At 48.3% G+C, this 13,166-nt stretch overlaps 1 protein-coding gene across 1 annotated transcript in view; it reads right to left on the reverse strand.

Annotated features, from left to right (window-relative positions):
- LOC112840452 (aldehyde oxidase 2-like) overlaps positions 1 to 13,166 on the reverse strand; it is an 80,483-nt gene that overhangs the window by 45,571 nt on the left and 21,746 nt on the right. Inside the window, 8 exon segments of the mRNA XM_073905512.1 lie at positions 689 to 803; positions 1,400 to 1,569; positions 2,669 to 2,761; positions 4,044 to 4,221; positions 4,895 to 5,079; positions 6,683 to 6,792; positions 9,024 to 9,117; positions 10,652 to 10,803. Of these exon segments, the coding sequence (XP_073761613.1) occupies positions 689 to 803; positions 1,400 to 1,569; positions 2,669 to 2,761; positions 4,044 to 4,221; positions 4,895 to 5,079; positions 6,683 to 6,792; positions 9,024 to 9,117; positions 10,652 to 10,803 (1,097 nt within the window).

Raw genomic sequence — 13,166 nt, forward strand, 5'->3', positions numbered from 1 at the left:
TAACACCTACTGAGAGCCTTCGCGTGCAAAGCACTGTTGTAAGCATTTTACATGCATTAGCTCATTTAAATCTCACAGTAACACAACGGTGTTGGTGCTACGATGATTCCCATTTTACAGATAATGATGCCCAAAGGCACACAGCTAGTGAGGGTGGAGCTGGAACATGAACCAAGGCAGCCTGGTTCCAAAAGCAAGTACTCAATGAATGATCGTGGAATTGAATTAAAAGGTCAAGGATGGCAAGAGCAACTTTATAACAAATGGCCTGTGTAAGAGTCAGTAGGGGTGGGGGTGTGTATGTGGGGTTGGTCCAGGAAGGGAGGAACTTAGTATAAATAACAGGGAGTAGCTGTATTTTTCGTACTCTTCTTTTTAGGTTTTTCTAGGGTATTCTATCCTGACACAGTCAGCTCCTACATTTATTCTTCAGACAAGGGTAAATTGACTCAAGAGCACACAGTGGGAAAACTAGGACTTGTTTTTCTGCAATAAATGTCTTTTTTACTATGTAATTTCTAAGTCTGTCTGAATAAAGATGTTAGGTGTAGAGAGAAGCTGGAAGAATTGGCACTTTTATCCCCCAATGGGGGGGGTGGGTAGAGGGGGGCGATTGAAAACCAGCTCGAGGTCGGACCTTGGTGATTATCTATCTGCACAAAGTCGCCTGAGAAGGCATGCTCTGTACCTCATCTACAGCCATCAGCTTGTCATCCTCAGTGCCAGTGGTGCCTGGAATGTCCTCAGCTGTTATCACCTCAACCACCCCAGGTAGTTCAAGGGCCTCAGACCAGTCAATTGATCTGAAAAAAGATAAATATTTAAGAAGTAGAAATCAGCAAACTTTGAGGGCCCCAGACCTAAGGGAAAGATAGAACATTGTTGAAAATAAAAATTACAACAGTCTTGGGTCCTGACCAATAAGAGCTGACCTGCCCCAGGATCCAGGAGGTTCCTTGCTGAGTTAGGGTAACACTTCAGCTACTGGAGGGGAGAGAGGGTCAGGGACCATGTGGCTGTGGCAAGGGACCTTCTTAGGAAGCTTAGGACACTGGGCATTTACCATTCAGAAATGCAGTATTTCAGGGTTTTATCCCCAGTTGAGTATCGCCCTACTCTGAGTTACTCCTGGGAGCCACGCTTGAGGCTCCAGCAGAGAGCTGAGGTATTATGAAGTTAGAATAGAAGCAAGGAGCCCATAACTACTATTTTTGTTCTCTCTTTCTTAATGGTCATTTCCAGATAGCCTCCCTTTCTGCTCCTGGGGATGGTGACCTTTTCTTTATTCTTTCAATTTTAGGTTCTTTGTGTTTAGGACACGGCAGAACAGGCACATTCTTCTGAGGGAAACTGCAGGTGTGATTTTAAAAATTTTTTTGAAAGCTTTCCATTTACTTACATGATTTTTGCATGGGCTCTGGTACTGGTCACCAAAACCATGAAAAGTTCTCTATCCACCATTGGAATGTCATCACAAAATATGGCTTCACCTGTAGTATGATTAAGACCTGATAGGTGCATGATGGGACGTCCAACTGGGTCTTGGAGGGATTGGTGAGAATCCACACTCTGCAGAGGGAGACAAGAATTGCCCTGGAAAACCTGAATCTCCGCAAGCGGCCTGGCCAATTACCAACACTCCTGATTCAGGATTAAGAAATCAGTTGCCCTGAGGCAACAAACACTGGAGTAGGTCAGATGATAAATGTGACAATTTAATGATGTAACTAGACTGGGGAATTGTCCTGTCAGTTATGTGGTAATGCTGACCTTTTGGCAGAATTGTGAAGTAGGTGAAGGGGGACCCTAACTTTTCCTTTTGGCATCTTCTTTTTCCAAGTTGTGCCTCTGTACTGCTTTATTCTGGAATTCAGAGGGCCTCCATATCCTGCTTTCTTACTTTTCTCATGACAAAACTTTTCACAACTAAACTGATCATGATGATGAAGCCTAAAGTGATATAAATCCCGATGGCAGGGCACCAAAATCTAAGCCAAAACCTTTAGTGTCAACTTGAACGGGGCCTGGGGCAGGAGAGAGGAGAGAAGAGCTAATGGAGTGGAGTCCACCCAGATCCAGACCAAGGTGTGTTGGCTGCCCTTGTAAATGGTCCAAAAACATCCCTGGGAGGATAAGGAGATGGAGGTGTTTACTCTGGAATGCTTCTCACGGATGATCTGTGTGTGTGTAGATGGGGTGGGGGGAGGGGCTGGGTGCTAACAGATAATAATAGACACTTTCCTAAATTGTCCTTCAAGACGGGTGGGTTCAGGTACTGGCAGGGCTCTTGCTTTGCTGACTGGAGATCAGACATTTGCAATCAGGGCTGGAGGCTGAACCGTGCTACTGTCTTGCTCAGTCCTTCCCCCACACCTGGCTTAGGTGCTCTTCAAACAAATGCCCAGAGAACATCAGTCGGAGGAGATTATCAATTATTAGTCAGACGGTCAAACCATCCCAGGTTGGTTCAGCCTTGAGTATGCATAGTGGTAGCTCAGGCCTGATTCTAGATACAGTGGCTCCCTGACTTGGCCTGAACAAAGAGCAATGTACCAGCAAAAACTAGAAAGTCAGAACTATAAATCACAACTCTGAAGTGCTTGCTTAGCTCACGTAGCTATCGCTTATCTCTTAAGTCCTAGGTTTCCATTAAATCATACTCACTGACCTGGTACCTTTGGACTCCCTGGGGTCCTGTGACAGGGAAATCTTCTAGAGCACCTAGGAATTGGTCTGAAATTTCGGGATAATGATGGCTGTCCTGAGAGACAATTCAAAACAATAAAGATGAACCGATTAGCCTATGATTAAACTGGGCTTTGATGTGTGTGAAAATGACCTGCCTAAATTATCCAAGAAATTGCAAGCCGGGGGTAACCTGGAGGACCAAAGTCCACATCACCTCCCAGGATCTCCCTTTTTATGAAGGTACCTTGCCCTCCCTTCCTTTCCACACAAGGAGGAACTGGACTGACTGATTTGAATCTGATCCTCCAGTCACCCTGAGGATGGAGAGACCTGTCAGTGAGCTGGGTAAAGGCAGGAGATGAAAGAAAATTGGGGGCTGGATCAGCCATCCCAGAATGAAATGGAATTCACTGTACACAAAAAAGCCCACATCCTGATTGCTTTTCTCAACGATGCAGCAATTCAGCAGTAAAATTGGGAAAGCTCTCTGGGTGTCTGAAACACACCAAGTGTTTTGATTCAGAAATTAAATGGCAGGATGACTGCCTTGGTGAATGTGGTTGGTACCTCTGAGTAAATGAAAATTGGACACCTTGGGTGACGTGAGGAGTGTTGGGGTGGGGTGCGGTTGGAAACGGGGTACACGGTAGAGTGAGAGTTATATTCATAGTCAGGGAAAGAAATAGAGAGTGAGAGAATGTTTTGCTCTGCTTAACTTATTCCAGAAATTTATAATCAGAAAGTCTAGAAAGAAACCACTTAAATATTTGCATACAAATAAATTTTAGTATTTTTTTGAAAAATAAAATTTTATCTTACATTTTATATTGAATATAAAATTCCAGAACAGGCAAACCTAATCTCTAGTGCCATGAAGTGGATCAGAGGTTGCCTGGAGGCAGGGCTGGGAGGATTGACTGCAAAGGGGCCAAAAGGGACTTTTGGGGGTGATGAAAATGCTCTATACCTTGTTTGACGGTGGCTACGTGGGTTTGCACATTTGTTAAAACTCATTGGGTTTAAATAGGTGCATTTTATTATATGTAATTATACTGCAGTAAAACTGAGTTGAAAAGAAAAAGAAATTGCACACTGCAGGCAGGGGCGCTGTGATGCTGTGCTGCTCAGGGCACGCAGTGAACATCTAAGAAATGCAGACAGCCTGGCATCCTGAGCCTCATGTAGCAGCCTTCCAGGGCTGAATTCTCGAAGAAGGGTTGGCTGGGAACTGACAAGACCCACCTCAGAACAGGTGACAGGTAATGGCCCAGGCTGCCCACAAGACAGGTTGCACAAGGAGTGGAAAAGCTGGGAGCTTCTGGCTGCAAGAAGCACAGGAACGCCAGAGCACTTACAGGCATCAGCTTTCCTAGCTTCTTCAGTTCCTGCAGAACTTCCAGGTAGTATTTGAAGAAGAAACTGACCACCAGAGTCCTCTTGAATTCCACGTTCCCCCCTGGAGCCCAGCCTGGGAGGGAGACTTCTTCCAGAAGCAGCCTGCAAGCTTCCTCTAGCATCAGCTCATTCTAGGGCCTGATGGGGTTGGAGGCGGGGAAGGGACGAGTTCAAGGGCAGTTTCAACCGCACAGCGTGTACTAGATATTGGATAGTGACAATTTAGAGAACCTCCGGTCTCCTTTTATGAGTTGGAAGGGAACTTAGAAATCCTCTAACCAAGCCCTTCAGGAAAATCCAGGCACTGAGCAGCCTGAGGGTCATGGCAGGGTGAGGATGGGACCCTTTCATTGCAACATGAACCAAGCATGTTCGAGAGCCAGACCACGCTGGAACCAGGCATTAAACAAAGAGCCCATTAGGGACAATTCCACTGGGAAATGGACAGGCCCTTACTGAGGAAGAAATTGAGTGTTCCCGAGCAGCAGTTGCAGCAATAGGTGCCCTCGGACACCAGCTGGTGTGGGTTTGCTGGAGGGCTGGCATGGGCGTGAGGACAGAGACTGAACGCGGTCCCGGGCCAGTTTCATTGTATCCTGCACCCACAGCGTGGCTCCTTGTTAATCAAAGTCAAGTGAGGTTTGATTCATTAGCAAAATTACAGAGAGAATAAGCAGTGTGTTCTACATATAGGAGTTTCCATCTTCCCAGGGCTTTTAACAACATTGGCCAGAGCCAAATCTCCTTTTTTTTTTCTTTTTTAGAAAAAATAAAATTTTTTCACCTTTGGGGTGCAGGGTTCACTGCCTACCTCCCCACAAGCTGCTGGCAGGATTTCTGTGCGCTGACCGTGGCGGCCCCAACCCCTCCGTAGGAGATGCTCAGGTCCTCAATGGCCTCTGTGCCTTCCTTGAGGAGGACCCGCATGCCAGCACTCACGTCGGCCAAGGCATTGTGCTGGCCCTGAGCCTGTCGGAAGGCTGACACAAATTCCCACTGTGGGGACAAGAACCATTTGGGGTTGTTTGACATGTTGAAACTAAGAGCATGGCTTCTGCTTCTCGGTGCTACTAATTCATCACTTAGACTCAATCTAAGAGGACACAAAAGACATTTGGCACAGCTAGAGGACAAGTTGGTTGCCTTCTCATTCAGAGTGAGCATGGCATCCTCCCGAAGGCCCATCCCCATTGCCCGGCACCCTCAAGGAACAGGGATCACTATGCACTTTTCCTGAGGCTAAGATGCCCGGATCATGTCCAAGTGTTCTGTTTCCAGGGGCTCTTCCCTCTAGTCTCCAGATGCCTCAATTTTCATGAGGCTGGAGGAGCCCTCCCAGTACAGGTAGTTTTTGTTTATTTGTTTGTTTTTTAAAGATTTTATTTATTTATTTGACAGAGAGAGACACAACGAGAGGGAACACAAGCAGGGGCAGTGGGAGAGGGAGAAGCAGGCTTCCCGCCGAGCAGGGAGCCCGATGTGGGGCTTGATCCCAGGACCCTGGGATCATGACCTGAGCCAAAGGCAGACGCTTAACAGACTAAGCCACACAGGCGCCCCAGCATAGGTGCTTTTAAATACAATTTGCTTACAGTGTGAAAGAGACCCACCACATTTCTTGGTTTGTAGAAATGACTACATTTCCACTTTGCAAAGGTCACAAAGGAATCGACTAGAACTTTCTGACAGTGGACTAGGGACTCTTGTATCAGGAACAAGAGTCAGGAGGGTGATGGGCTGCCCCACTGGGCTCTTTGGCACCGTGACTGTGGATGTTTTGACATGGGGTTAATGGTGATGACCTGTGTCTCAAGTGTGTTTCCAACTATACGGCCACTGAGGGCACTGTGCTTGAGTTGGCCTGGTTTTCTGTCTGGGGCCTTTACGCAGATGCACATTTGACTGGAATACATCTCAAAGTTTCCATTGCAAAGGAAAAATAAATGAAGGTTATACATGGCTGAAAACAGGACTTAATATAAGACTTCCTGCATAACCAAGCTAACTCCTGGCTTTTGATCAGTGTGTGTGTGTGTTGAATTGTCTCTCTCTGGGAAGACTGTACTCTTGGACTCAGGTACGGTTTTGGGGAGAGACACGGAACACTGAGTGAGGACAGAGGACCCACGCCACAGCCAGCTGGGTGGTCACATCAACCCCAGATATCCTGTGTTAGCAAACTTCTGGAGGCCCTCGTGTTCCTCTGAGCTGTTGGAGTTAGCTAGAGTGGGAAGTGGGGAGGCCCAGCCCCAGCGTCTGCCTCTTTGTGGGTGAGGCAGAGAAGCTCATTCCATAGCGGGAGAGCTTTAATTTCCGCCTCCCAGAGTCGATCTGTAGACAGAAAGTAGTGTGGAAACACCACCACATGCCCTCAGTGGGCCCCACCCCACAGCTGAAACAACAACCCCAAATCCACACCCCAGAGCTGCTCGCCCGAGGGTGTCTGAGAGCTTTGGTGCTGGGCCAGCCCACAGTGGACAGGAAACAGATTTTCAGGGCAGAGTATTTTCCTTCCATCTGTTTTCAGATTTCTAAAATGACTGCATTCAGTTACGGAAAGGGAAAAACAACTCTCAGAAGCAGCCAGCAGAATTCTTACCTTTTGAGAGTGTGGGATGTACACAGATTCCAAAATTTCCTCTGGCTTAAGGTCTGCACTTGCCAACCCGCCAAGAGAATGTTCGTTTAGAGGAATCTGGCGTGTACCTTCTGTTGAAGAAAATGACATTTCTGCACAGTTGCAACAGGAACTCCGGAGTATTCCGTACTCTTAAATGTCAGCAGCAAAGAGGAAAAGGTCACCTTCCTCTGCCCCAAGTGAGGCAGCCGTCTGCGTGCCTGACAGTCCAGGGCTGCCCCGCTCCTCCGCCCAGGGTGGGTGGCGGACTGCCCTGGGCATTCACGTGCTCTGTGAGCTGGGGCTCCTGCCCCCTCCAAGGCCGGTCAGGCCTATGCCATTTACATCTTTAGGCAGAGGCTGGTTGACTAAACCTAATTCTTTCAGCGCTATGATCAAGGTAAGGGCGTAGCTTCCGCGGAGACAGGGTTTATTTCCACTAGCAGCAGAGCTCAGATCATTGCATTTGCTTTTTGTTCTTGCTGCTGCTGCTGGATACCTACATCCTTAAAATGAAGTGAGCAATTCACAAAACCTCCTTTCAGCCCAAGTGTTACAATTCAGCGGTCAGAGCAGTAGCCCCCCCCCCGCCCCGCCCCGCGCCCCGTTATAAAACGTGGTTTGTGGCTGCACAGCAGTGCCATGAGGAGATCAAACTGCAGCCCAGAGAGTCTGAGGTGGGTTTGTGCCTGACAAAAGCGGCAAGATGCTGATTGGAACATGGCGGGGGGGGGGGCTGGGGGGTCCCGAAGGAGGCGGGAGTGCCCGGAAGGAGCCCCTGCTGACATTTGCTGGCCTATCCTGCTGCTGGGTCAGCGAGCACGTCTACCAGCCTTGCCGGAGCGAGGCTGCGCTCAGGGTGGAGGTGGCTTGGGCAAAGCTGGGCAAACAGAGACCTTAAGCCAGAGGTAATGGCCAGCAGCCCAGGAGGAGAACACCGCTACTGGCACTCCCACCACCGGTGACATAGAAGGCCCTGCGCTGCGTACGGCCAGGCCGTCCTTGTATCCCGGTGCTCCAGGGTCTTGCTTCTTCTTTCCTGGTCTTCGGGGGTCAGGCTGTGGTTGTCTTGGACGGCAGGCGGGGAGGGCTCAGAAAAATGTGTGACATGGCCAGGCCAGGCTGAGGCCCTTCGGCTCCCCCCTCCTGGGTGGGCCCCATGCAAAGCTGAAGAGGGACACGGAGAGCTTTTCCTCCGCACAAAGCCCCTCCCAACACTCCCCACCAGTTAGGGATGGGCTCATATTATGGCCAACAAAGCCCTGGAAAGGGTTACCTCGCCCCAGGGGTCACGTGGGGAGCAGATTGTGATTGCTTCCCTGCACCCTAGCCTCTGGGTCCCGCCGCCCATAGGAGGGGTGAATGATTGGCTGGCCAGTGGGGTGGGCGGAAGGAGCGGGTATCTGATGGGTTGCGGGTGAGGGACGGGCCGGAGCGATCACAGGGAGAAGCAGAACCCCGGGGAGGCAGCCCATTGCAGACAATGGTTCCCATCCCATGTCTGTCTCTACAGGTGGCCTCGGCAGGGCGGTTGGATGGACTAGACAGGCTGTGTGTCCGACGTCCGGCACAGCCGGGGCCATGGTTAGCGCCCAGGAAATGGGCGTGTCGGCATCGGCAGAGCAGCGGAGGCACCAAGGGAGATGAGCGTTTCCGGGGAAACAAGGGTAGTTTTGCATGGAACGGCCCCAAGGAATGATGTTCTCAGCCAGCATGTAAAATGAGTCATTCCCTTCCTCCTGTCCCCAGAGGTCCCCTGGTGTCTGCAGTGTGTCCTCCCTGGCCTGGTGGCTTCACACACAGCAACTGAGAGGGGTGGACATGAAAAGGAGGAGGGAGCAGCCCTCAGGCAGCAGAGAGCTTTGGGCTGGGGCTCTGCACACTACCCCTGGCTGTCACACGGCTGTGGGGGGGAGTGTCCGTGTGGGTGGGGGTGTGTGGTGCCAGCAGGAAGTGCTAGCCACTCCCTCGCATCTGTGTGCCTTCCTCCAAGAGCCCGAGTTCCCTGCGGTGGACTAAGAGCCCCAGGCCAGGGCTTTCACTTACAGCCATTCCCTAAAAAGAAAGACAGAAAGTCTTTTTTTTTTTTTTTAAAGATTTAATTTATTTATTAGAGAGTGAGGGAGAGAGAAACAGCATGAAAGGGGAGAAGGTCAGAGGGAGAAGCAGGCTCCCCGCTGAGCCGGGAGCCCAATGTGGGACTCTATCCCAGGACCCTGGGATCATGGCCTGAGCCGAAGGCAGTCGCTTAATCAACTGAGCCACCCAGGTGCCCAAGACAGAAAGTCTTTGGTGCAGTTCAGAATGTTCTGGGGTAGCTTACCTTCTGATAGCAGATTGAAGGTAGCGTTGCCCACAGCCAAAATTGGATTCAGATCCGAATAGCAGTGCCGGCTTATAATATGTCCCCCTAAGGACTAAGAAGAGATAGTTATAACCTCGGTCATTCTATCCCTCAGATCCTATGCCCCACGGGCACCTGCTTAAGGTCCTCTCGCAGTCACAAGGAGTCTTGTTCTTCTTGGCAGAGGGACTCCATTCTGACCATCTGGGAGGCCCCTCCCGCCCACTACTTTGGATCAGGAGAGGAACTGATGGTAACTATCTCTCACACAGCATTCGGTCTGTTCTACCTCTTCACACACATTCACTCATTTCTCTTGACAACCCAGTGAAATTGGTGCCATTTTTCAGATGAAGACACTGGGCACAGAGGAATTATGAAACTTGAGCCCGGTCTTCCAGCTAGGAAGGGGCAGGACTGGGATTCAAACCCAAGTAGTGGGACTCCATGGCCCACTGTGAACCACCCCCTGCTCAGCCTCGGCCACAGCACAGGTGGCTGTGGTACCGGCTACAGAGCTGCTGTCCCACATCTAACACTGCCTCCAGCATGGCCAGACCCCACGTGGGTGTGCTGGGGCTCTGGGCTCCTACACCACTGAGGGAGAGCTGCCCTTTTCCTCTTCTGGGGTCTGGTTGAACCTATAGCATCTCAGAACTTGGGAGGGAAATGACTGGCCATTCTACATCATACTCTCCTCCCCACATAGTGATGGCGCCTCCAGTGACCACCTTGGGTTGCTGTGGTCTGGGCTGGAACATGGGTGAGGACAGGGAACCCCCATTCCTCTAGGAATAGCTTGATGTTCCAGTTCTTGTTTCCACTGAGCTGAATTTGCCTCCCTGGATTTTCCCCTATCAGTCATACTTCTACCCTTTGGGATTATAAGAAGTCAATCACATCTGCCCTTCTGAATCTATACATATTTGAAGGCAGCGCTCATGATCCCTCTGACTGTCCCAATCTCCACCATTCCTCTTTCTGATGTGGTTTCTAACCCTGCACTCTCCTGCCACCATCTCCTCGCCAGGCTGCAAGGTGTTAGAGTTCTTGACAGGAGGAATCACTGGAAGAGCTTTTTCAAAAGAAATACGTACTCCCTTAATTTCCCATATCCCAAGGATTTTTAACTACCATTTGGGGGTATGTAGCAGACGGAGCATGCCTATTTTGAAAACCCATGTCTCTTCTGTTTCTTCTTCTTCAGAAACAGCCAGACTTTAAAGTGTGACTCTCAGATCTGAGCCTTATTCTCCAGCTGCATTCTGAGCAGTATGGAGTAGAGAAGGCTACCCTCCTTATTTTAGGTACTATACTTCTGTTAATGCAGCCTAAAACTAAATTAGGTTCTTTGATAGTCTTATCATGAAATTAGCAAAACTATGACCTACATTGTTACTTGGCTATTATGTTGAACTTGACTTAGAGTCCTCTTTTAAATATATTTTTAATAATGTTTGCTAAATATTAAGTATTTATTTATTGTGCCTTTTGTTTCAATCTGCTGAGAACCTTTTGCATACTGATTCTGCCAATGCTTATTTCAACACTGCAGTGAGATTAAGAAATAGGTGCAGTGTGTCTGATGATTGGCCCCCAGAACATACTGCCATATTCCGGATCTGCTGGCCCGCCAGACTCTTCAGGTGCTTCAGGAGGGCTCGGTATGTCTGAGTTTTCTCCTCTGGAAGCTCGGAAACTCGCTCAGCCAAAATGTCTTTTACTTGGGCCAGACTACAGCCGGCACCTATTGTCAGTCCTAGGAAGCAAATTGTTTTTATAGGTGACATGGGAGGAGCAACTGAATTATAATCATGGTGCCAGGGCTGTCGCATTCAGCTGGTGCATTGGCTCCCAACACTGGCTGCACAGAGAATCACTGGGAACTCAAAACAGCACAGATACCTTACTCCCAAATCACTTAAGTCGGAATTTCCAGACACGGGGCTTTTTCAAAGGCTCCCCAGGTAGTTCTGTGCAGCCAGGAGCAATCCCTGGGCTGGTCTCTACTCTTCTTTAGACAAATGCAAGGAAATAGAGGCTAGAAAGAAGGAATGAGAGTGACAACTAGCAGGTGGCAGACCTTACTAGAACTCTCCTGACTGACCGCAGTGAAACTATGCAAAGATGTTTGTGACTAAGGGGAATAAATCTGATGGCATTAAAATAATGACAAAGGATTTTCAATCACTTAGATCATTGTCTATAATCAATAATGCTTTGACTGCCGATTTGCACCTCTACAGGTAGTGTTGATAATCAAAATCCTTGACAACCAGTTCCAAGAGGGCGCCAGCCAATCAGAATGAATACAGCTCCTGAGGACCTTCCCCAGATATTATGTTGGGTATTATTGGGTGTGGGGACATCGGGGGTCCCCAGGGAGTGTCCAGGGAAGTGGGAGTGATGGGACATCATCCAGGAGGATTGGGGCAATGCTATTTGCTACCTGACAAGGAAGTAATTAAAAATAAACAGGTGTTGCAGGCATACTTGTGAGTATTGGCAGGCTATTAGCACCAGCTTTGGGGTTTCCCTACAATAGAGATGAAAAGGGTCAGATCAATCTTTGAAAGTGAAGAAGTCACCCAAACCGTCAGGGGATCACTTAGTTGGTCTTTTAAAATTAATCCTTGACTTCTTTGCCTTTGTAGAATGAATTGCCCACACATAGAGTCTGATTTGACATCACTTCCAGGGCTGGGTTCTAACTTTAGTTAGTCTGTTTTCCTCAGGTTGCAGGCTAGGCTTTGATTTTTCTCTTGTGGATTAATCTTTGAGAATATTTTACCCTCCCGCATAGCTTTATCTTTTATCTATATTAAGAATGTACTTGGCACAATACTTCTTCCACCCCTGCCAACATACCCATATAACACATAACATACCTGCAGCTTCAATAATCACAGCTAACCTAATTGATTAGGGAAAACATTATCTGTTCCTTATTATCCTTATACGAAGCAAATCTTGCCTAAAGATAACTCAATTTCTCCTCCCCCTGGAATGTCTCAACCTAGAGTCCTCACCCTGTTGCTGCCCAGTGTTTCATAAAAGGCACTCTGTAACATAGGAGCCCATCTCAGACCCATCAGCGATGGTTCATTGCTTCCTATCACCACAGGATCCATCGGAGCTTGGTCTTTAACTTCTGCAAAAATCCTGGCCATACTTTTTGCTCTCAGGAGCACTGGGAAGTCCAAGCTTGTTTCCTGTCATGCAGTCCCTCCTAGTCCCTCCTACCTTATAGACCCAGAGCCTTATTAGTAGGGAAGAATTCAGAAACAAAAGGATGTTGTTGTTGTTGTTATTTTAAGGTCAGAAGCATTGTACAGACCAGCCTGACCATCTCTTATTTGACACAGGTAAAATAGGGCAGTTCAGCCCCAGGGTAGAGTAAAATGCTGGCTGTCTGCTCTGCTCTATTTCCATTGCTCACATTACCCCCTGACTTTGTGTTAGGCTTGACATGGTTGTACTGAGAAAATTCTACTTACTGTATTCCTATTCACATTTTATTCCATCTTTGGTCACAAAACCTAGCCTGTATAATTGGAAAGAGCTTCGACTTTTTTTATTCTTAGAATGTGGGTTTTGTTCTAACTTCGTGTTTTTCAGAGTGCATGGGTCTATGGGATAAAGATGTGGGGACTTTCTGGAGTACTTACTATACTAAAGATTTTGAGGGGAAAAAGTGTACACTGAGTCAAACATGTACGTGATTTGGATCAGCATTCAAAATTTAAACAAATATAAACCTTCACAGAAATTTACTTCCCGTGGGAGGGGTCCTGGGAGGGGGGAACACACACATTTGGCTCCAATGTACCCCTCCCCCACCAATGTTGGCATTCTTCCGGGCCTTAGGAAAAATTTGGGAATCTTGGGAAAAGTTCCTGGAGGAACATTCTGCCACTAGAGGGTACTCACACTTTAATTTTAAGAGGGCCTGAGGAAGGCCTACAGCTTCCTCAGATTTCAGAATCCGGCTCTACTTTGCAGATCCAAACTGAGCAGTCCATTCCAGCCATCAATTGGGCAGGCTATGGAGTGAGCCTGGGGGATGGGGAAAGCCTCATCAAGTAAGGGAAATAGTTCTCAAGTGGAAATGGGAGATGTGTG

Source organism: Callorhinus ursinus, unplaced genomic scaffold, assembly GCF_003265705.2.
Source record: "Callorhinus ursinus isolate GAN/ISIS: 27379988/994484 unplaced genomic scaffold, GSC_fseal_2.0 scaffold2, whole genome shotgun sequence".
NCBI lineage: Eukaryota > Metazoa > Chordata > Mammalia > Carnivora > Otariidae > Callorhinus > Callorhinus ursinus.